This window comes from Oryctolagus cuniculus, chromosome X (assembly GCF_964237555.1).
Source record: "Oryctolagus cuniculus chromosome X, mOryCun1.1, whole genome shotgun sequence".
Classification (NCBI taxonomy): Eukaryota; Metazoa; Chordata; class Mammalia; order Lagomorpha; family Leporidae; genus Oryctolagus; species Oryctolagus cuniculus.
Window position 1 is genome coordinate 1,969,752 of NC_091453.1, and position 24,874 is coordinate 1,994,625.

Below are 24,874 nucleotides of genomic sequence, written 5' to 3' on the forward strand. Positions count from 1 at the left end.
GAAGCAGTAGAAAAGTCAACTGCATCAAGGTTTTGAAAGTGGCATTTATTGATTGAAAATATATGTGCTGATAAGCTCTCAGTAGCAAGGAATCCATATTTTTCAGTGAAGTACATGACTTCTTAAATCTTCTGCCACTTATCTTGTGTGTGCTTGTAACCCACCACCAACTTTCAAGTGGAGGGAATTTTCACCATTTTACTGAGAAAAAAATTAGAAATTCTTCCATCAGCAGCTCTCTGTAGCCTGACAAACTTTTGGAAAGAGAGAAACACACTACAGTGTTTTTATGTTGAACATTTATTACAACTAATTGGCGATGTGATAAGACAGTGCTCATGTGGCCTGAATACTGGTTACAATCACAACAAAGCTTAATTCAGCCCAGCAAATACAAGTGAAAGTGTAAACCATGAAGACAGGATATGTTTAAGTATGTATAAAAGTGATGCTGAACAATTATACAGCTTTAAAAAATATAGGGCCAACTAATGCCATTTTACCTCATTCAACTTTCATTATATGAAAGGTGTCTTTTTAAAATTATTTTAAGACTTCTGATAACTAGGCAGTTCCAAGGAAGGAAGGGAAGCTGCTGTGAAGTTTGCAGCAATTCTAATTAGAGGGAAGCAAAATAAAGTTGGTCTTCACAAGCACCCCTGAAGGAACATTCGTGCTTGAAACAATGACTTAATGCAGCACTTCGTGAGGAAAGCAAGATATTTCCTGTAAGATACTGTTACGAAGAATTCCAGGTAAGTTAATATTCCTACTTTATTTTAGGGCATCAACAAACAATGTAAGTAACTAATAACTGTAATCACAAAAATGTCATCTCAGGAGTCAGCTGTCTCAGCCTTAAAAATCATGTGCTCACTATTACAAAACAGTTGGTTCCTCATACCAGGTTCAAAATGCTTAATAATTTTTAGTGTAACATCATTCCAATCTGGCGATTTAAAATAACCTATATTCCCGTTAAGGTAAGTAGTTTCCAGTGGGTATCTTTGGTATAATTTTTTTTTTAAGTTTCAACAAATTTTCATTCATTTGTATGTGACATGTCAGTTCCCTTTATTCTTACGTATACTAAAATGCTGCACTAATCTTTGGTTTCATAAAACCAAGTTTCATATAATTTAAGAGTTTCCTTTTTCAAATACAGTAATTAATAAATATGTGTTGCCTGATTGTTTGATTTTGTATGTACACAGGTGTCATTTCCATATATGTTCACAATTCAGATTATGAGAAACTAACTATAAACTTTACTCAGAAAAGGTATCTTTTTCTGCATCATTCTAATCATATTTAAGTCCCTTAATTTATCATTTGGTTAACCAAAGTTCCCTTTTTTTTAAAAAAAAAAAGTTGTGTGGGCATAAATGAAGCAGCTTAGCAAAACAGTAATACTGACAAGACATCATTTTACACCATTAGCTAACATGGATATGAAGGCAGTGACCATCTACAGTGTGTAAAATGCCACAGGAAGTCATCAACAAGGGAGGAGAGTTATGTCAGTCCAATTTCTTCAAGAACACTACGTGGGGTTTCAGCTTCCTGTGGAGGGAAAATGTGAGATTCTAGTAAGCAGATTCAGGGAGTTGTAAGGTGGGAAAAGTTGACATGGGAAGACATGTTTGTTTTCGAGAAGAAAGAAAGCAGTTCCGTGTCACTGACAGCCAGGGTTTTGTGCCCCAAACACTGCAGACCATAGACGTTTTTCAGCTTTCATTAAATATTTGCTGATTACCTATCAAAGTGCCAGGCAGTTTTGCTGTCACACAAAAAGCAGTCAAGCCCAATGCAAACTCACTGGCAATTTATGAAATCACTGCTACTCAATTATATACAGGAGCTATTTCAGTGTTAAAATTCAAATCCTCCTCCAAGTGTAAAGGAAACAGCACCCCATCCCCACATGAGTTCCCATAATTCTTCACCTAATGCTGTGTTCCAGGTTCTTTTTTGTTACATGTTTTTATAGAAATGTTTTCCCTCTTGGAGTTTTTACTTGACATATCCACAACATAGAAACTTCAAAAACAGCCACCTTCCCAGACCTCCCAAGGGCAACCAAGAGCATTGGTGGATTCCACATGCAGAAAGAACACTCTAGGTCAAAAGGATTTTTTGTCCTATGTCAAAGAAAGAGGTGGGAGTTTGGCCTAACAGTTAACGTGCCCACATCCCACATCAGAGTGCCTGGGTTTGATGCCAGGCTCGGGCTCCAGTCTACAGCTTCCTGCTAATGGCAGGTTCTGGGAAGCAGCACAAATGGTTCAAGTGATGAGGTCCCGCCACCCATGTACCCATGTGAGAGACCTGGATTAAGTTCCTGTTTCCCTGCCCCCCCTCACCAACAACCAGCAGATGGGAGCTCTTTGTTTTACAAATAAAAAAATTATTTTTTTCAATTTCAAAGAAAACTAGAACAGCTATATCTAGAAAACAATTACTTTAAAATTTTCCAAAGTGGCTGATTTTATATGTCACAAAATAAAAAGGGACCAATTAGGTGATTGTTCAGGTATTACTAGCAACAGTTTAACAAGGCAACACTGTATTTTAATGGAGGAAAAAATGTAACTTATTATCCAATGATAAACTTACTTTTGCATCCTAATTGTGGCACAGCACAAAAATAAGAAGAAAAATTATATTAAACCATAAATCCTTAGGACATTAGATTTAATTGTATGTAAAGCACTTCATGGTGTCAATCTTTTAAATTACCTCAACTCTGTAGTCTGTTTCCATATTTGTAAAACAAGAATAGAACTTACCTTTATATGTTGAAAATGAATTAAAACTCAGTGCCTGATTTATAGTGTTCAAAAACTCTTAGCCGACAGCCACACAACTGAAATCTAAATGAAAGTATTTAGTACTAAACTAAAGGACTATAAACCAATTGTCTAAAGTTCACAAGATGACCATTTAGTATGTGTAACTAATGAAAAAATGGGTAAAAATCAGTTTTAGTAAAAAAGGGTATATATTTTTAAAAGGCAGTCTTATCTATGAAGTATTCTTGCAGCCCAGACATTGAACCTTAAATCTTATCAGGCTATAGATCTAAATATAGATAGGGGATAAAAGAACAAGTTAAATACTGCCACAATAATTCAATCAGCCAAACAGAATACAGGAAATTTTAGAGCAGAAATGACCACCTGGCTTAAAGGGGGGAGAGGGGCAGAAAGCAGACAACTTGTAAAAGACTAAGACATTTCAACCAGATATGATATAAACCTTGTTTGGAATCTGGTTCTAACAAATAAGTCATAAAAAGGCATTTTTCAGGTAATTTGGAAAAACTGAGCCAGGCGCAAGATATTACAATTAATTACTGTTATTTTGTTGGGCATGGTACTTATCTGTTAAGGATACATACTGAAGTATTAAAGATGAGAGTACAGAATGTTTAGGGCTTGCTCTAAAACAGAGCCAAAAATGGGAGGTGGGATTAAGGAAATAAGATTTAAGTTGATGGCTGTTGAAGCTCAGTATGTGTGTAAGAGTTCTTTATCCTATTATATTTATATGTCTCGAAGTTTTCATGCTAAATGTTTTGAGGCAGGCACTGGGTACACCCATTAAGTTGCTGCTTGGGGTGCCTTGTGTGAGTCCTGGTTTCTCTGCTTCGGATCCTGCACCCTGGGTGGCAGCAGATGATAACAAATATTTGGGGGGAGACCTAGATTAAATTCTGGGCTCCTGACTTCAGCTTGGCACAGACCTGGCTGCTTTGGGCATCTGGGGAGTGAAGCAGGAGATGGAAGATGTCTGTCTCTCTTTCAAATAAAATGAAAATTTTGGAACTTACACAATACTCCCAAGAGTGATATAAGCCAATCTCTTTCGCTTACAATCATTTATAATATTTAGCCTTAACCATCAAATACACTGAACAGCTGATTCACATATTAAAGAAAGCAATCTTAATGTTTTCATGTTAAGAAATTCTTTAAAATGTCCTACAGCCTTTAGTGTATTAATGAAATGCTGCCTACATTGGATCCTATAGTTTACATTCTCAGTTTATGCATGTAAAAATGTCCCACAACTACATCCTGGAACTGGTCAGATTTCCCTAATTTGTTCACTGCCTGCAGTCTTACACAGTGTTTCCTGAAGAGAATCATGTTGCTTTTCGAATATGCATTATTTAAATTATTTGCCCTTTCTAAAAGGCTTGGTTTTGTTTATACATTTTACTTGTTTGAGACTGTGTGAGTAGATTTTTATAACATAAAATTTAACTTTCACATGTCCACACTGAAATTTTAGCTCAAAATTACCTAGAGAAACTACTATGTATAGTAGTCAAATTAAGAAAAACAGAAAGTAGAATGGGTGGTTACCAGGGTCTAGGGTGAGGGTGAGATGGAGAGTGTTTGACTAATGGGCACAACATTTCTATTATGGAAGACAAAGAAGTTGAGGAGATCTGTTGTACAACTGTGCGAATCTACTCAACACTAATGGACTGTATACTTAGAATGGTTAAGATGGTGAATTATGTTACATGTTTTTTTTTTAACCACAATTTTAAAAGGTTACCTGGAAAAATGAAAATACAAAATGTGTTATTTTATCAAAAGGGATGGAAAAGAAAAGTCATTCACATGAGGCGAAGTACATGCAATACTTTTATTTTAGACATGCAAGAAAAAGCTATTTCAGAATCTACTAATTTAAAGCAAGCAGCTGTATACGGATAACAAAAGCAGCAACATTTTGTTACAGCTCAGCACACAGCATCCAAAGCAAACAGGTATGAGACAATGCATATTCATGCAGCATTAAAACCAGATGAACAACATATTGCAGGGCAAGGGGAGGGATGGAGAAAAAAATGGAAATGAAAGATCAATGTTTCAAATGGATATGACTAAATTTCTCATTTGATAGCCCCAACCAGGTGCTTCAAATGTGGTACATTACAGCGAGAATGGTAAGAATGGAAATAAGTGATCCATAGGTCTATACTGCCTGCCTAGTACTAAGTTTGGTCAACACACATTTTCATAAGTCTTCTTCCAGTTGTTAGCTAGTCCAAGCACCTTTTGAATTTACTGTTTAATGACAACTTCTTAACTCATATAAACAATGAAATATTTGGTACTTTTCCTTTTATAATATGCTCTAGGTTTTATTTAAAAGCATATGCAATAATGATGGTAAAAGTTTTAATATTCAGAAATATGGTCATAGTTAACAAAGCATTAAGTAGTGAAATGAAGACTCAAAATATTAGGAAGCCATAACTAGTAAAACATGTTTAGGTTTTAAAACTGAATATTAAAATTTTTAACTACATGAATAAACTCAGTATTAATACTTTCAAAGGGCTACTACTGAGCAACAGATATTGCAGAAGCAACTTTTTGGATATAGCTCTCTGACAGATCTTAGAGGGACAATGTGATATTATACAGCACAAATGTGATTACATATATGTGGCACTATAAAATTTCTTAAAAACTGAATGTTTTAACCATAAAATATAATAATCCAAATTAACTTTACTTTGTTGTATTACTTCCACATATACTTTTATGTGATACATTAGAACACATTAGCTCATATAGACTCTATGATAATCACACTAAATAGCATTTCTTTTTGTCCCCCTCCCCACCAACATTGGGAGGCCAATTCACAATATATACCATAGCACTGCTTAGTGTGACCTGGCACTTCAGCTGTATTTTCTTTGGTAAACAACTGCCAGGTTTTCTTTAGATTAATAATAGATGATTCATTAATGACAACATGTATGTGTTTAAGATGGAATCTTACTCAAGGCATTTATAGGCCATATTTTTGTTGAGGAGAAATTAAATCAATCGTGGACAGGAATAAGCTATATCAAGTTTACATATATAATGAAAATAAAACAGATGAGTTAGGAATGGGAACAGGAAAAAAATACATCTGTGAAGGTACTTTTTCTGAAACTTTCTATTATTTTTATGCAAGATAACCAGTCACCAAGCTGAGGATATTTTCTTTCATAAGTACGTCAGCTCTCTATTTCCTCTGTGAAATTCTGCATATTCGATGAGTAGTCATTTAGTACACAGGGACATTAAAATATTCATGCCGTGGCTACAAAAGAAATGCATATATTCTTACACACAGTATACAAACTAACACAGGCAAAGATTTCCAGAACATTTGGTTCACAGTAAAGAAAAGTTAACTAAAACTTAAGTTTTTGTTTGCTTTGTTCTTTGGTTTATGGCTTTTAAACAACACCTAGACGTTCAGATTCATCTTTTATAACTTTACTATATATATAATGGTAAACAAAATGATGGCCTAAGCCCTATAAAATCCTGCAGCACGTTATAAGTATTTACTAATAATACTCTGCAAAGACTGTCAGTGTCAATAATCTGGTCACTACTGAGGTTAACTGCAAGTTGAATTAGAATGTGCCCTTCCGCCAGTGCTATTACATGAAGTAGAGATCCTAGAGGAAAATCTTTCTGGAGAAAAAGTGGCAAAGTTGTCAGTCATCTGGTATTTTAAGTAGTGATGGAGGTTTTTAACTGTCACTACAAAAGCATAAACAAACAAACAAACAAAAAACCCGAAGACTGTAACTTTGAGACTAAGGATATCATTATTAAAAGAACCCTCAATCTAATTAAACGAAAAAGAAAGAAAATCCTCAAGAAAGACTTTTTAAAACTTTCCAGATTTGTTAAATGTCTGTGCCTTCAAATTTGTCTTAACAAAATGATTCTAACAAGGAAAAAAAAAAACCCTGAGATGAGGTTTTAAACTGACCCTAGAGTGTCTACAGATGGGTTTCTAAGGGAGAGGGCTCATCACCCTTCAGACTCTTAAAGGGATTATACCACCACCAAAAGGCTTGTGACTCCCAAATGTTTAAAACTGCCTACTTATTTGACTGGGTTAAAGGTATCTTCATTTTAAAATTACTCAAGTTGGAACTTTAAAATATTAAGCTATAAAATCATGTAAAATGTCCCCCCAAATATGTAATCTATCTCTAAACTTATATAACCATTAAATACAAAAGTATCTGAGTAGAAAAGCCAGTTAAATATTAATCCTCAGATAATTCCTGACATTTAAAGAAACAGCTGAACTTCCCCTGCACAAACTCATACTAGATTATATTAGAATGAAGCAAGTTAAATAATATTAATAATAAATTAAACCCCACACATTTCATCTTCTTACAGAAGTTTTTGTTTTCATATGGAAATTCTACTTCTGTACCAATAGCTTTTGTTATTCATAGCAGTTACTGAATACTTTTTCTGTCAATGAACCTCTGAACCTATTTCAATAGTCTGTGTAAAGAATAAACTATAAACTCCAATGATGGATCATTATCAGGGCAAAATTCCCTAAAAAATGCTTAATGAAATAATCAGGACCATGCCTGGGAATTTGATGTAATCAAACTTGCCAAGTAATGCTAAAAATATAAATAACAAACTTAACAAAATTATAAGTACAAACTGAATTCATATATCCTACTACATTTTGATGCATGTCAGTACTCCAGCACGTATTCTAGTACGCTCTCTTACACCCAATGAAACTCTTGCTGTGATACATATTCTCTGTTTTCTGGAGAGAGAACAAGAAAAGTTTAAGTCTTTCATATAATCTTTCACCTAAATAATACCAGTTCTATGAGTCTTTACAGTTTTGAATGTTTTTGTTTTCTCTCTTAATTTTATATAACACCATGTAAAAACCAACCATAGTATCTTAGGTCCTTCAAGAAAAGAGAAAGGTGGTTTCATAAATAGGGCTCAGTATGTAGCCATTCCTCCACAAAGAGCACTTACTGTGAAGGAGAACAAGTAATTCTACAGGAACAGTTCTCAAAGGTGACCACCCAATACGTTTCCACCACTCAATGGTTATGACAGATCTTTTACTACCTTTTAGGAATGGAAAGGCTTGATGATAATAAGCCAAACTGTTTCTTATAGCTGATGATCCATTTTACTGTACTTAAACAAGAAATTAGCTTCCATTAATTGTGAAGAACACTCTTCACAGGGAGAGAACCCTCCTCATTGATAAAATATCCTTCAAGAAAAGAAACCCAGCTGGCGCCACGGCTCACTTGGCTAATCCTCTGCCTGCGGCGCTGGCACACCAGGTTCTAGTTCCGGTTGGGGTGCTGGATTCTGTCCCGGTTGTTCCTCTTCCAGTCCAGCTCTCTGCTGTGGCCAGGGAGTGCAGTGGAGGATGGCCCAAGTCCTTGGGCACTTGCACCCGCATGGGAGACCAGGAGGAAGTACCTGGCTCCTGGCTTTGGATGGGCGCAGCACACCAGCCGTGGTCTCATTTGAGGGGTGAACCAATGGAAGGAAGACCTTTCTCTCTCTCTCTCTCTCTCTCACTGTCTAACTCTGCCTGTCAAAAAAAAAAAAAAAGAAAAAAAGAAAGAAAGAAAAGAAACCCTAAAATACCCAAAAACTAAATGTGCTTTTCTTTTCAAAGGCAGGGTGAGAGAGAGAGAGAAAGGGGTAGGTAGAGGAGGAGAAAGGGAGGGAGAGGGGGAGAGAGGGAGAGAGGGAGGAGACAAAGGGGGGTGAGGGAGAAGGAGGCAGAGGAAGGGAAGGAGAAAGGGGGGAGGGGGAGAGGGAGAGGGAGAAAGAGTGGGAGAGGGAGAGGGAGAGGGAGAGGGAGAGGAAGATCCATCTTTCAACTGCTGGTTCACTCCTCAAATGGCTATAACAGCCAGGACTGGGTCAGGCCAAATCCAAGAGATAGGAACTCCATCCAGGTCTCCTGCGTGGTTGGCAGGAATCCAGGGACTGGGGCTATAATCTACTGCTTCCCAGGAGCATCAGCAAGAAGTTGGACTAGAAGCAGAGGTAAGACTCTCAGGCACTCTGAAATAGGATGTGGGCATCCCAAGTGGTGACTTAACCTGCTGTGCCACAACTCCTGCCCCTCAATGTTTTCTTTGTCATTTTTAAACTGCTGTAACATGTTTAAAATAATATCATAGTTAAGACTGCTAGAGTCTGTAGAAGTTCTATAAAAATAAATGTCCCAATCATCCCTTAACATTTGATTTTTAGCTTAATGTTACAGATAAGCCGATAATTAATGGACATTTTTTCTCATATACAAAGAAAATATTATAGTGGATACAATATAAACTCCAGTATTCTGGGTGTCGCACTACCAGTACATCATGTGTGTCACAGAACAATTACTTAAGAATTAGGGCAGGTGACAGGAAAGTCTGTCATAGCACACAAGGGACCCTATGTAGCAATTGGCCTAATATCTTCCACCTGTTGGAATTAGTCATATTTACTATTCAGCAAACTATGAGTTTAATACACTAAAATGCCAGTGATTTCAATTAAGTGGGAATAAAGACCAGAATGGTAGTGAGAAAAATGTTTTTTAAGGTAGTTCTATTTCCCAAACATAAGCCACAAATTGCCCTCAGTACAGATTCTTTAGAGACTCCCCACCCATTTTTTTTTTTTCTTTTGAATAAAGATATCACAGGTGTATTACTTTCAACCCTGGCAATCCTTTTGTCCATCACTAATTTGTAGCCCACTAAGTCTACTGACAACCCTCCACACTATCCACATGTAATCCAACCTCTCCTCCCCAGTCCCCAATGGTTCTCCCCCTAGACGGTGTGTTTCTCAAGGCCATGGCAATGACAACTTGCTCAATTTCACAAATTTAATTCATGAAGAAAAAAACATCTGTTATCACCTCATAAACAAGAAGAGTCTTCTTGCCCACAACCAGTGCTTTTGATCTCAATCCCCTTCTCCCTGCTACCAGGGAATACTTTTCCCTTTATTTTATTCCTGTTTGTCATCATTCTCTCCATTAGATGAAGACTACATCTTCAACATTCCTATGCACTAAGAATAATTTTGTTTTCAAGCCCCTACAAAAAGGACAAAATGACAACTAAACACAGCAGAGAAATCAAGTTACAGCTGTTCTGGAAACCGCCTGCCTTCCTAAGGACAGATAAACCACATTACTGTAATTTCCTAGATATTCCCCATTCTAGGCATATGACGCAGAAGTAAAACCAACTGGGAAGCTATAATGAACATTGGTAAGCTAGCAATTATCTGCAGGTTTAAGTCTTGTTGGGATGAGAAGTACTGGGTAAACTAGTAGCTGGATATGCAAGGCTGATGGTTTAGTCTCTCAATTTCTCTTTCTACTACCCAATGTGGTAAAAGATAAAAATAATTTACATTTAATGAGAAGCAAATATAAATAAGTTTAATTTGAAGTTATTGCCCTACTGTAGTTTTTCTTGTAAAGGAGCTTCCTGAGTTATTCCTTGCACTCTAAAGTAGCATCCAATTTCCTTCATGTTCAAGAATACGACGGGCCTTTTTATTGTTCCTAATTAAATTCTGTGGCAAAGAAAGCAGTCTTTACGCTCAGCTCTGGAACCCTATTCCTTGTGGTAAAGCCCAAAAGTGCTGGAGAGTATCCAATCTAACTAAGATCTAGTTTGAGCAATGGATTTTAAAAAGGGAGAAGAAATGAAAGCACCTTTTTAGATGACAGTGCTCATGGTGTCAGTCTTATTTCACAAGCATTTTGGAAGTTAACAAGTAATTTTTTTTTTACATCAAGTTAGTGATGTGTGGCAAGAGCTATGTGGTTACTCCAGATGGTTAGTGTCTAAAATGGTCAAGAGCAGATAAGCCCTTTATTCCGTGTACTGAAACTTTTATTTTTGTAAACCCTACTCTAGATTTACCATCTGGACAAAACAATGTACACTTTCATTCACATAGCAGCATTTTTCCATTTCAAAAAATTTGTAATACTAAATACATACTTATTTCACACTGTTAAAAAAGGGAAAAACTTCCAACTTTTTCAGAGGTAATACTTAAGTTGTTAATATCCTGCCCCTAGATCTTTCCTCACTTGATACACTTTGAGAATACTTCCATATCACTACACAGAAATCCACATAATTTCTTTTACAGCTACACAGATTTCATGTGTGGTTGTATCATAATTTTCTTAATCTACTTGCTGTTGATGGAATTAATGGCTTAATATTATACTGAGCATGTTTCTTGATGCATTTGTACACTTCTGTTGGATACAATTCCTTGAACCTTGAAGTGTAATTGATGGGTTAAAAGGTATAGTATAACATTTAATTGTGAATGAACATTGTCTAACTAATTATCCAAAACGAAATACAACTTTAAGTGCTCTAAAGTAGCAACAGAGTGGCTCTCATCTTTTATGATTGAAGAAAAAAAAAAGGTCTGGTTGATATTTTAATTGGTATTCCCTTAAAAATGGACTATTTTTTCCCATCTGTGAATTACTTATACATGTCTTCTGCTATCTTCTTATATTGTGCTGCTGATATATTACTATTATATTTCTCTTATAAATTTGTCTTTAAAATGACAGGGTAGGCCGGCGCCGCGGCTCACTAGGCTAATCCTCCGCCTTGCGGCGCCAGCACACGGGGTTCTAGTCCCGGTCGGGGCACCGGATTCTGTCCCAGTTGCCCCTCTTCCAGGCCAGCTCTCTGCTGTGGCCCGGGAGTGCAGTAGAGGATGGCCCAAGTGCTAGGGCCCTGCACCCCATGGGAGACCAGGAGAAGCACCTGGCTCCTGCCATCAGATCAGCGCGCGCCGGCCGCGGCGGCCATTGGAGGGTGAACCAATGGCAAAGGAAGACCTTTCTCTCTGTCTCTCTCTCTCTCTCACTATCCACTCTGCCTGTCAAAAAAAAAATGATAGGGTAATTTTATTACATCTGATAGACACTGTTCTAAAACACTAAGGACGAATTACTTTGGCAGTTAGTTGTAGTTTTTAAATAAAAAAGCAGAATAACTTAGCAAATACAATATTAAACTGTAGAGAAATATGTTATGCATATTCTACCATAACTGTATTGTACTTTCCTTGAAACACCCTAAGTTAGGATTTTCTAAATATAAAGGATTCCTTGGAATCACATTTCAAACACCAAACTCTAAATATCTTCACTAAGTAAATGTTTTGTAGGGTGTAAAACAGCAACAACAAGAAAGTCTACATATACAATGAAAGCCTACAAATTCTGGTCATTTAAACTATTCCTCCATTAAGAAATTATCAAATTCCTAAGAGGGATGGGAAAATAGGAAAATCAAAAGTGTTGTGCGTGCCTGTAGGTTAGACATGCTCTTGTTTCCACATAAAAATTCAATTACTTAATAGAAGTTAACATATTTGGTTGTTGTTGAAGAAATTAAATTATATAGTGACATCCTACAAGCTTGGTGGCTATGGGTGAGGTTTTAAAGTCAACTAAATATTATCTCCTCAGTCACTGGTTATCAAGTAAAGGTAATTCTGGTGAGTCGCAGAGGTGATTTTTAAAGCCATTTATGTGCTATTAAGCATATCTGTTCTCCTTTCACAACTTTTAGGGATTTTCTCCCTCCTCTTTTTGCATTTTTCATTAATTTTCAGCCAGTTATTTATACTATGGACTACATATATATTGAAAAGATGTAGCAATCTGTAATTCATTAAGAAATTTTTATTCCATATGGTTAAATTAAACTAGGGTTTCTCTACATGAGCACAACTGACATTTGGGGCTGGATAATTCCTTGTTTTGGGAGGGGAATGCTGTCCTGTGTACTGTAGGACATTTAGCGGCCCCCTCTGGTCTTTACCTACTAGCTGGCAATAGCACTGTAACCCCAACTGCGACAACCAAAAAATGTGTCCAGACATTGCCCAATGTCCCCAGAGGGCACAGGTGCCCTACACCCACCCATTGAGAACCAGTGAGTTAATCCAGCTGGCTCTGGTTGGTAGTTAAGATATTCTAGTGTACTTGCCTAAATTTGCTAATTTTTCTATAACAGGAAATTTTTTATTGCCACCAATATCTTGATTATGCTCTTTGCAGGCCCCAACACTAGGGCTCAAAAAAGCCATTTAGTAAGTCAAAATCAGGAGTTTTAAAAAGTAAAACAGAATAGAATATGTAACATTGCAAAAACCAAAAATGAGAATATCATTCAAAACATTTTTTCTAGTTTCTGTTAATATACTACTGTGATATTAAAAAAGTTACTGTGGGTTCTAGTCAAAAACTTTTGAAGACCAGATTTATATACATAACTGGATATTTTCAGTTATTGCAACTTTTCATCACTACAAATAGCCCAGAGTACCAAGAGCTGTCTTAAAATGAGTTAGAAATGAAACAAGGGGAAAAATTCTCAAAATTCTAAAAGAACAGACAACGAAAAAGAGCTAAAAAACACAATACAGAAAAATGATTACAACTGGAAAATCAGCAACCAAGGACACTGGCCAAATTGTTTCTTAAAAGGCAAGATTTGTTTAACCCTCTGTATTTTTTGTATTTGTCTTTCTATATTTTCCATTTCAAGCATTAGTGCAACCAGACCTCATTTATCCAGAATATGTTTTCACTGACCCCAATTAGGTTTACCTATAAAAAATGAAAATATGCTAACATGAAAGACTACAGCCTTATTATCTTTTAATCTAATTTAAAAGAAAAAGGTTTAGGCTTAAAGATTTTAACAGAAACAATGGTAACGACAACAGAATTACAAGAGTTTTTCCTGGTAAAGCAAAATTTATAGCAAAACAATTTTTTATGTTAAATGACTATCATACATATTTGAGCATCTAATTCTTTTAAAACGACTTAACAGATTCTAAAATTTGACTAGCATGCCCTAGATTTTTAATTAGAAAGATTTAACTTTAAAAGAAACCCAAACTTCGTATTACATGGTATATTATTATTAAATACTTCAAGAAGCCCTTATTTACTTAAAATAATTTTAAGTTGCAAAAGCTTCAGTTTTAAAAGAGGTAACTTTTTCTCCTAAGATTCTTACCTGTCCGTTTTTATGCAGCCTCACAGATTTATTAATTATCACTTTCACAAAGATATAGCATAGTACTAGCATGTATCATGCAGCTCCCAGCACTAAAACAAATCAATTTTAGCAGCAGTAATTCTCCATAGAGCACCACTTTCTAGATGAGGCAGATAAACAATGGCAAATCCAGTAAGTTTATTCATAAAGTGGATCATCTTGAAGTAGAAGCAAATTCACAAGTGTAATGCTTGCTTTTGGTACCTCACTTATTTTTCATTTCACATATTACTTTAGTGAGAAACAATACCAACAGCAAACAAAGCTCAAAAGAAAAACTCACCACAAATTTCAAAATGATGCTGTTAGTATAAAAAAGAAAGGTTGACGCATCTCAAAGCGCTGATCAACACCATCATGCATCTACTGCTGAGGGTTAAAGCCCAATGTCCAATATTTTACTATTTGATCTTTATGGATCAAGCAAGGGCTGGAAATCATTTCACGTGCAACAGTTTTTGCATAGCACCCCATTTTATCCATGCCACAGAAATGGTAAATTTAGTAGTTACCAATAAATAAGTTGGGGGTCAAAGGGACTAAAGCCTTAGACTGCTCTTTATCATAAGATATCCTCAGACAAACCTCCCCATTCTTCATTCTGGCTCTATAAAATTAAGGAGCAGAGAAAAGCTGGTAAGTGCCCGACTTTACAGAAAAAAATTGCACTCTATTATTTCTTTTGTCATTATACATGTATGTGTTTATAAAATAAATTAATTGCACCACTGTTCTCCACTCTACCCCCCTACCTCAAATCTAGCTCAAAACAGATGGGAGTGGGGGAGAGGATATTTCAAGTATTGTAAAGAATGTCAATATAATAATCTCAGCATACTGTACTTCAATAATTTAAGAAACAACTTTAGTACCAGTGGCATGTTAGGAAGACATGTTTTAAATTCCAACAGCCAAACATTAAAAATTGGATAATGGGCCAACTTTTGGGCATTACCCCCAAATTTAATTATGTATTTATCCAACCAAATGCCAGAAGGAATAAACACAGAATTTGGTCTACAAACGTCAAAACTGATCCCTTATTTATCATGTAATTAAGCAAACAAAAAGATATCTATTATTAGAATGCTGATTTTTAGCAATTATTACTCAATATAAATTTATACTATATTCTTATTACTAGTAGTAATATGCTAGCAGAAAATCAACTTTTTCTACTGATTGTGTTCCTTGTTTGTCTACATAATGAAGGACTACCTAGATTATGTAGCATTTATGCAAAATGGGTAAAAGGGAAAATTTCAAGAAATTTTTCTGAAGAAGATAAATGTTCTTAATGATAAAAATGTGTTTCACTAATTAAAAAAGAATTAAAATCAAAATTATTTTGTGATTTGCATATATCTTTAAGCAAACAGATACAAGTTCATTGTAAGTCATCTTTGCTGTTTAGAAATAATTCAAGTAAAACACCTGACACTAAATAAGAAAATCATGATACATAAAAAATTAGCTAAAATTAATTAGAACTTCTACAAATTTAAAGCTACATTTACAATTTTGGAAGCAAAGTAATTTCTCATATCCCAAACTGTAAGACCAAAAAAACTATTATAGATCCAGACATTTGATAAATCTAACAAGAAATGACTTGAAGACATTATATCTACATACCCCATAAAAATTCCAACTACTGATAATTTGGACAATGCAAACCCTAAGTCTAAGAAATCTGTTCAATACAGAAAAACTTCTAGGAGAATTACGAGTTTGCTTACTATATGACTGAGAAAGACAGAAATTTGTATCTAAAACAACACTTATAATATACATACCAAGACAATATGTGAATAGAGCACAGTGCTTAAGGTTTCATAGAGCCCTGGAATCTAGCAGATCTGGGTTTGGAATCCTGGCTTTGCCAGTTGTTAACCAGCTGGCCTTAGACCAGTCAAAGGAATCTCACTGAGCCTCTGCTTCCTCAATGGTTAAAAAGGCTATTTCTTACCTTTCCACAGACTGTTCTGTGGATTAGCACAGCATGCTTGAAGCAACTGCTGAGCTTTACATATAAGCACTCAATTAGCATTAGCTATCATCATAGCTATTTTCTGTTGTCATGACTTCCAGAACAAGAACTTCTTTTTAACAGTCTGTGGAGTGCTGTTTCTCATCTTACTCCACTTTCTATTTTGTGAACATAATATTCAAATACCTTTCCAGAGATGTAAACCTATATCATGTCTCAACATATAAGTGAATCTGTTTTAGGAAAGGAGAATTTGATGTCATTCCTGCATTTCTTCTGAAAGTCTGTTGATGAAGGGTGCAGAATAATCTGAAGCCAAGCCTTGAGCTTAGCTTCCTGAATGCCTTAACCTGCAGTGTATTCTAACTCACTCTAAATTCACCTCCTACAGTTTCAAGACCTGATTGGCTAGGAAAAAAGGTCTACCCACACAGCTACATAGAAAATGTCTTAGTGTACTATTCAAGTTTCATTTCTGTACAAAACAATGTAAAAGTAGTCAAAGACAAGAAATGGGACCAAAGTTCTCTTTTAAAGACAAGGAACTATAATAAATTGTCTGTTTTTCAAAAAGGATGAGAATGGATAAGGGAAATTTCAAAAGGGACCATCATCATCCTACACACACACAAATAAATATGGAACTGTAATGATGTTTTTTTTTACCTTCTAATACATTAAATACTCAATATACTCTATAAGGGAACACAGCACCATTGTCATATTAAGTTTATTACAATTTACCAGTAGCATTTAAACAATAATCGAGGCGCAAGTAGATATTCATGCCCTAAATATTACTTTCCAGGGCAAACATTAAAATTCAAGGCTGAACTTGAATAACCTTAAAAATGTTTTAAGGAAAATATAGTAAATAATAAAAAACTTGGAGAAAATATCAGGTTCTGATAGAACATAGTTCCTTAATAATGAAATATAAAAGTGATCAAAGGAAGATCCAAATAAGACCTCCAATTCCTAATCCTGGTTTTGACCTATTTTTTTTAAATTTGATTAGTGAAGAGCAAAATAAGGATGTGCTAACTTTAAGAACAATTTTACAACAGAATGTGAACTTGTAGTCAGCACAACTGATGTTAAAACAAAAATCCCCAAAATGACGTGGTTTGTGATTAATAAACCACCATGGCAAACTACACACAAGGAAAAGAGCTTGTGCTCACTTCACTATTGAATAGCAAATAGTACCAGAGCTGCCAATAAAATACCCCACTTTTGCAGGCACATTAACTATTCTATTTGGTAAATACAAGACCATTAAATGCACAATGTGTTTGCTCGCATTAGTAGCTGTACATTCCCAATATCATCTCAACTCTGAGCAACTCCCACAAAACTGCTGCTGTTGATGACTGAGGCAGGGAGATTCCCAAGTAGCTCCCTCCTCCTCACAGAGGCAGAAAATTAATGTTAGAACTGAGACAGAGAATCACTCTTCTCTCCTATTTTGTTCCCCCTAACATCTGACATTTCTGTTAAACAGAAATGCTAAAAAAATTGCACTTAAAAGTCTCCTTTAAAATTTAAAAGACAAGAATAAACTGATAAATATGTAATAAAAAAGAGGGAGTTAAACTGGAAATACAAAACCATGTCTTCAGTGTTTCTGGAAAATGAGCCATGTCAAAGGCATTCAAGATCTTTAATATACACACACTCTTAACTATCTAATGAAAACACTGTATTTTTTTCCTGTTTACTAACTCCTCATGCTATAAAATTTCTGTAAGATCAAAACCACAATTAGCTCTAAAACGTAATTCAGTTTAGTGCTTAAATTATGGTGACATTGTTTTTAGAGAAAGGCAGACTTAATCTATGAAATTTTAAACTTCACAAATAGATGATACATAAGCATCAAATATACAATTAGCCCAGGATGACTGTGGTAAATAGAAAGGGAAAGGGGTTATTATAGTTCTGGGGATACAGAGGTATGACAAGAATGGGGTAGTTTTGACAGAACATGGCTTGTTTTTTAAGAAGAGCAAAAGAAATAGAAATACTTTTGGTCAGTTTGGCTAACACAAAACTAGAAGGTTCTACAAAAAGTATAATTAGAAACAATTGCTTGGCTACATTTGTACCTAATGGACATGAGGTGAAAAAATGAACCAATTTGGAATAAGAACAACATAATCTCACAGTCAACTCTTAATTATCCACACTAATGAAAAAGGGGATTGTCTTAAGTAATTCAAAACAATGGATGGAGAGTTCTTAACTTACTGTTAATTTTGGCCAATCCTTCCCCTTCTTAAAGTAGTCTGTCTTCCAAAATTAGACTCTAGTGTTTTGGGGTCCAAAATGGGCCATAAAGAAGAGGTCTGACCAATAGACCATCTCCAAAGTGAACTATCCATCCACAGATGACTGAATTGATGTGACTGACACATATTCCAAGCAATAAACCACACAAGGACACTACATGCCAAGCATGTTTCAGAGTGATTTCTGAAACTTAACAATGATGACTGAGACTTCCCTAGCAGAAGCAAAACATGCAAGCATTTAGTCAAGAGAAGGAGTAGCGTACCTCCTGCAGTAGATCGGCCTGCTCAATTGCTTTAAGGACATTTTTCTTGGATGTTTCTTGAACTTCTCCTCCCAAAAGAAACTCATCCAAAATAAAGTAAGCCTTCTCAAAATTAAAGATGATATCAAGTTCACACACCTGAAAAGCAAGCAAGCAAACAAAAAAACCCACAAAGACCCACTGTCAAAAATTAGGAAAGCTAGACTTTCTATTCTTTTAAAAAAAAACTTACTGTTTATTTGAAAGGCAGAGCTACAGAGAGGGAGATGTGACAGAGAGAAAGAGATCTTCCATCTGTTGGTTCACTCCCCATAATGGCAGCAACGGTTGGGGCTAGGCAGAGTCAAAGACAGGAGCTTCTTCCAGGTCTTCCACATGGGTACAATGGCCCAATCACTTGGGCCATCCTCTGCTGCTTTCCCTGCACACTGGCAGGGAGCTGGATCATAAGTGAAGCAGCCAGGATATGAACCAGTGCCCAAATGGGATGTCAGCGTCACAGGCAGCATCAGCTTAACCCATTACACTACGACACTGGCCCCAAAGCCAGATTCTTAATCAATATCATCAGGCAGTGAAGAAAATCTGACAACACTGCATCAATTTTAATTCTTTCTAAAAAATGGCAGTCATATTAATATCACTGATTTAAGATAAGCTGAATTTTCAGATCTCAAGTATTTGAAAGCACAATGCCTCTATGCTACATAAGACCTGGTCTGCAGGTTCCCAATGTGGTACCAACAACTTTCAACTCATAAAGACTGGTTTTAATTCCTAGATAATGTGATCTGAACTGCTAACCAAATCTAAAGTCTATACTGAGTACTTCCAGAATGTTAATGTTTGCAGTTGGACTCCTTTCTATTTTACTATTTTCAACTTTATAAACTTTTCATCATAATAAAATGAGTAAGTCTGTAGGACCAGTAATTTTAGAAGTTAACAACTAGGCCCACTGACAAGAAATAGAATCATTCCTGCCTTATTATACATTTAGAATGCCCAAGACAACCAAATAATAAACCTTGTAAAGAAAAGGTTAAGGGGCTGGCACTGTGGCATAGTGGGATAAACCATCTGCAGCACCAGCATCCCACATGGGCCCTAGTTCCGATTCAGCTCCACTTCCAATTCAGCTCCCTGCTAGTGTGCCTGGGAAAGCAGCAGAAGACAGCCCAAGTCCTTGGGCCAGTGCACTCACGTGGGGAACCCAGAAGAAGCTCCTGTTCCTGACTTCGGATCAGCCCGGCTCCAGCCATTGCAGCCATTTGGGGAGTGAACCAGCAGACGGAAGATCTCTCTTTCTCTCTGCCTCTTTGTAACTCTGCCTTTCACATACATAAATAAATCTTTTTTTTTAAAAAAGAAGAGATTAAAAATTAAAAAAAGAACTATGGCATTAAATTTCCTGAAATAAAATATACTCACACTTCCAAAATACTTGTCAAGTAATTCCACATAACGATGAATTATTTCCAGGGTAATTAGTTCATTGTCCTGATCCTCAATGGCACAGCAAAAATACAGACTTGCATATCTGTAACAAAAAACAAATGTGGAAAAAAAGTTAACTTGTAATCAAGTTTTCTAAATATATTTTTGTAACCTATCATGAAATAATCCATGCTATAAGCATGCTTATTTCTTCTTTCACAACAGTATAGATTCTTTTTTCCTAGGCTGCAAATGTAATAAATGTGCAAGAAAAATTTTGAAAAGCATAGTCAAGCAAAAGAGCAAAAACAATCACTCAATCATACTACCTAGAAATGGTCTTTGATTTTGTTCTTCCTTTTAAGCACCTTCCTATGAACATCTGAAAACACAGTTGACCTGGACTTTTCTGAAGTTGATTAATTCAAAGTACAAGTAAATAGAGAAGAAAGTAAACCTTCTAACTGAAGGACTTATTGAAGACACTGTTAACATGAGGTCCATGTTTTGGAATACGCTATTTAAGTATAATACACACAAAGGGGAAAACCTCAAGTCACAAAGGCTCAATTTGTTTTCTTTTTTAAAAAGATTTTTATTTATTTGAAAGACAGAATTAGAGAGAGAGGAGGAGGAGAAGAAAGAGGAGAAGGGGAGAAGGGGAGAGAGGGAGAGACAGAGGGGGGGAAGGGGGGGAAGGGAGGGAGGGAGAGAGAGGGAGAGGGAGAGAGAGGGAGGGAGAGAGAGGGAGGGAGAGAGTGAGGGAGAGAGAGAGGGAGGGAGAGAGAGAGAATCTTCATTTGCTGGTTCACCCCCCAAATAGTTGCAATGGCTGGGACTGGGCCAGGCCAAAGCCAGGAACCTGGAGCTTCTTCACCGGCTGCTTTCCCACCTGCATTAGCAGGTGGCTGGATCAGAGGCGAAACAATAAGGTCTCCAACTGGTGCCCATACGGGATGCCAGTGCTGCAGGCAGAAGCTTAATCTCCTATGCCACAATGCCGGCCCCTCAACTTGTTTTCAAAGTGAACCTATCTATACATCAGTGCCCAGATTAAAAAACACAGCACGACTGACTCCTGAAGTCCTCTCCTACCCTGTCCTTGTTACAACCTCTCATTCCTAAGGGAACTATCATCTTGACTTCTAAAGCACAGAATTGTTTTTAAAAAGGTTTCTAGGGTTGTGGAATATGCCCCACCCCCAAGAAAACAACTCCAGGTTATCACAGAAGTTAGAGAAACAGAACAGAAAAGTTCCCATCATTTATGGGAAATTGCAATCAATCCTCAAATTTTTAAGTTCAATACTGTTAAACTGCAGTGTAGGTTATTTGTTAATAGGATCTTATTACTAAAAGAAGGAATAACGTAGGAGACTCATATTCTCCTACATATTAGGATTTTAGCACGAGACTGGGTTATGCTTGACCTAAGAAAGCCAAAGTTGTTAATGAACAAGCTTGAGGCATAGCAAGTCCTTTGAGGATTAAAAGAGCATTTTTAAATGAGTTAAGAACAATATACAGCTTCTGAAAAGAAAGAAAATAAAAACTCAAGGCATTCTAAACAAGTCTCAGTAGAGATTGTTAATTTTCACTGAGGAACACTTAAATGATTTTAGAAAACACAATTGGCAGTAACTGCTCACAGCATTAATGTAAAATACACAGAAAAACACAACCTGTTTTAGGATTAAATAAGTTCCTGTTCCATGGTATTAAAATAATTATTAACACTATTAATTTTGATATTATAAAAAACAGGTCTTATTTGGACTTTTCAACAGCAAGTCCTATCATGCTTTATTATAGATAAAAAAAAAAACACAAAAAATCAGTAAGGCCCAAGAATACAGGGCCTACAAATGTATTAGTACTGGGATAAGAAACTCCCAATCTGAACTCCAAGTCTTTTTCTACTTTACTAAACCAAATATCATCACATATAGCCCAACTTTTTGCATATTCATTTTACCTTTCACATTCACTATTTAAAATGGAGAGTCTTCTGCAGACTTACAGAGTGGGCATTTTAATGTGTTCATTAATCATCATAAAGAGAATAAATCATAGAAGACATACCAGGGCACTGCACTGCCTCCAACTTGAACAAAGTGCTTCCTCTAGTTCTCTTTACTATCCTGTTTTTATTTGTTTAAAAAGCAATGAGAAGGGCCCGTGCTGTGGTGCAGCAGGTTAATAACCTGGCCTGAAGTGCCGGCATCCCAAATGGGCACTGATTTGAGTCCCGGCTGCTCCTCTTCTGATCCAGCTCTCTGCTATGGCCTGGGAAAGCAGCAGAAGATGGCCCAAGTCCTTGGGCCCCTGCACCCACGTGGGAGACCTGGGAGAAGCTCCTGGCTCCTGGCTTCAGATCAGCGCAGCTCCGGCCGTTGCGGCCAATTGGGGAGTGAACCAGCAGATGGAAGACCTCTCTCTCTCTGCCTCTCCTCTCTCTGTGTAACTCTGACTTTCAAATAAAAAAAGCAATGAGGTATTACAACTCTCCATCCACTCTAATTGATACTCATTAAATACAATTTTGAATTTGGGGGAAATTATCACAATACAATTCCTTGGATTATAAAAATTAGATTAAAATAACTGGTATAAAAATGTGCTCTGCTATGGCCTGGGAAAGCAGTGGAAGATGGCCCAAATGCTTGGGCCCCTGCCCTGCGTAGGAGACCCAGAAAAAGTTCCTGGCTCCTGGTTCTGGATCACCCCAGCTCCAGCCGTTGTGGCCATTTGGGGAGTGAACCAGCAGATGGAAGACCTCTCTCTCTCTGCTTTTGCCTCTCTACAACTCTGCCTTTCAAAGAAATAAATCTTAAAAAATTATAGATTAAAAACCAAATATGACTAATACAAACAGAATACTAAATAATTACAGTTTTCAGTAAAATTACTTAATACCCTCATTTTCAAGACTTCCTCAGTGCTACTGTTGAACAATCTAATGTTTGCACCATTCTCGCTTCTTATGCATAGTACTGCTCCTTCATTTAAAAATAAACAGTAGGGGCCAGCACTGTGGCATAGCGGGTAAAGCTACTGCCTGCAGTGCCAGTGTCCCATATGGGTGCTGGTTCGAGTCCCGGCTGCTCCACTTCCGATTTGCTATGGCCTGGGAAAGCAGTATAAGATGGCCCAAGTCCTTGGGTCCTTGGGAGACCCAGAAGAAGCTCCTGGCTCCTGATCCGCGCAGCTCTGGCCGTTGCGGCCAATTGGAGAGAGAACATGCAGATGGAAGACCTCTCTCTCTCTCTCTCTGCCTCTGCTTCTCTCTGTGTGTAACTCTGACTTTCAAGTAAATAAATAAATCTTAAAAAAAAAACAAACAGTACTTGGGGCAGGCATTCGGTGCAGCAGTGAAACTGCCACTTGGGATGCTTGCATCCTGTATGGGAGGGCCTGGTTCCTTTCTGGCTACCTTGTTTGTGATCCAGCTTCCTGCTAACACATCCTTGGAGGCAGCATATACTGACTCAAGTGCTTGAGCCCCTGCTACCCTTGAGGGAGTCTTGATGGAGTTCCAGGCTCCTGGCTTTGGGTTGGCCCAGTTCTAGCTGTTGCAGGCATTAGGGGAGTGAACCAGTGGATGGAAGATCTCACTCCATCTGTCTCTCTCTGCCTTCCAAATGAAATGAAAAATAAATAAATAAAATAGTACTTAACCACTAGTCAAAGATCCTAACTTGTACAAACTATTTGGAAGCATTAATTTAAAAACCATCAGGAACCATGTGTCTTAAGTAGCAACCAGTAATAGTAAACAACTGAAAACAACCCCAATGCTATCTAAATGTTTACTTTGGCTCAGAATCGAAGAGTCACCAACTTAATGAATTCTTTCTTGCAGGTGAACAGAAAGCTATCAGGATGCTAGGAATGTATCTCTCAGCAGAAAGTTTAGGGAAGGAAGAAACAAACCTAGTAACAGGAACTATGGACTGAGTCTTCACTGTAAGTGAAGCACTGAATGTTAGCTATGGCTTTCGCATATTGTGCTATTTTACTTCTCACAGCAACCCTAGCAGAGAAGTGCCATTCTTACCTGCATTTATAGGAGACCTAGGCTTGAGTGACCTGCCTAGGAATAGCAATTAGCTCCAAAGCCTAAGTTTTATATTAAAAACCATAGCCAGCAAGTGTATTAAAATAATTCTATACCTAGCAAAAATCAAGCAATGCCCAGAGCAATATTTTAAGTTTTGAGGACAGGGGAATAAAAAAATATCATACTTATTTAGTAAAAGATTAAAGAGAACTTGGGGTATACAACTTATTTTTAGGACCAAATGGTTTTTAAATTCAATAATGAGCTCATTTTGTTCTCATAGTGCATATTTGTAAGTCTAAATCTGAAATAAAATTAATAGACTAGTAAGAAGAAAGGTATGTTTCGTTATTTTTAGTACAGTGGATTAAGACTTACTCTAATTACTGGTACTCAGTGAACATATGAAAGTGCCTATTCTTATATTCAAAACACATGACTTCTCTGCAGTCAGCTAAATATCAGCTGACTGTGGGTAAATGTTGCTAAACTGTTCTCAACACCCACTGGTATGTCATTAAAAATTCTTTTGTTAATAAAGAAAACCAACAAGGACTCAATGACAAATGCTAAGCTAGTAATGTGGAGATACATGTATTTTTAAATTAATTTTAAGACTTCAATCCAGTGCCTATTTCACAAAATAGGACTGAAAAAAACATACAAGGTTCTGTTGTCAATGAATCTTCAAGTATATTTTATTTCAGAGATGAGGAAACAAAGGGAAAGTGACTTGTTCAACACCACAAAATTAGCAATTCACATAAATGGAAAAAAACTTAAGTATTCAGATCTTCAGTCTGTCTTTTCAGCTATATTATCCTTATCGCCCTACATCACCCTCCCCAAAAGGGGGAA

The 24,874-nt window shown here is 36.6% G+C and overlaps 1 protein-coding gene across 5 annotated transcripts in view; it reads right to left on the reverse strand.

Moving 5' to 3' along the window:
* Positions 1 to 284: 284 nt before the first annotated feature.
* Positions 285 to 24,874, reverse strand: part of AP1S2 (adaptor related protein complex 1 subunit sigma 2) — a 30,196-nt gene continuing 5,606 nt past the window's right edge. The window contains exons 3-6 of one of the 5 annotated variants that reach the window (XR_007912139.2): positions 19,951 to 20,059; positions 18,520 to 18,657; positions 14,485 to 14,579; positions 285 to 1,563 (exon numbers count right to left, since the gene is read on the reverse strand). Coding sequence is in view for 4 of the 5 variants with exons in the window: in XM_008272383.4 (XP_008270605.1) it covers positions 7,567 to 7,623; positions 18,520 to 18,657; positions 19,951 to 20,059 (304 nt within the window). In the remaining variant the exon portion in view is untranslated. Of the gene's footprint in view, positions 1,564 to 4,645; positions 6,121 to 7,530; positions 7,624 to 14,484; positions 14,580 to 18,519; positions 18,658 to 19,950; positions 20,060 to 24,874 lie in introns of those variants that run through there. The other 4 variants (XM_008272383.4, XM_008272382.4, XM_008272384.4 and 1 more) reach the window with 4 other exon arrangements.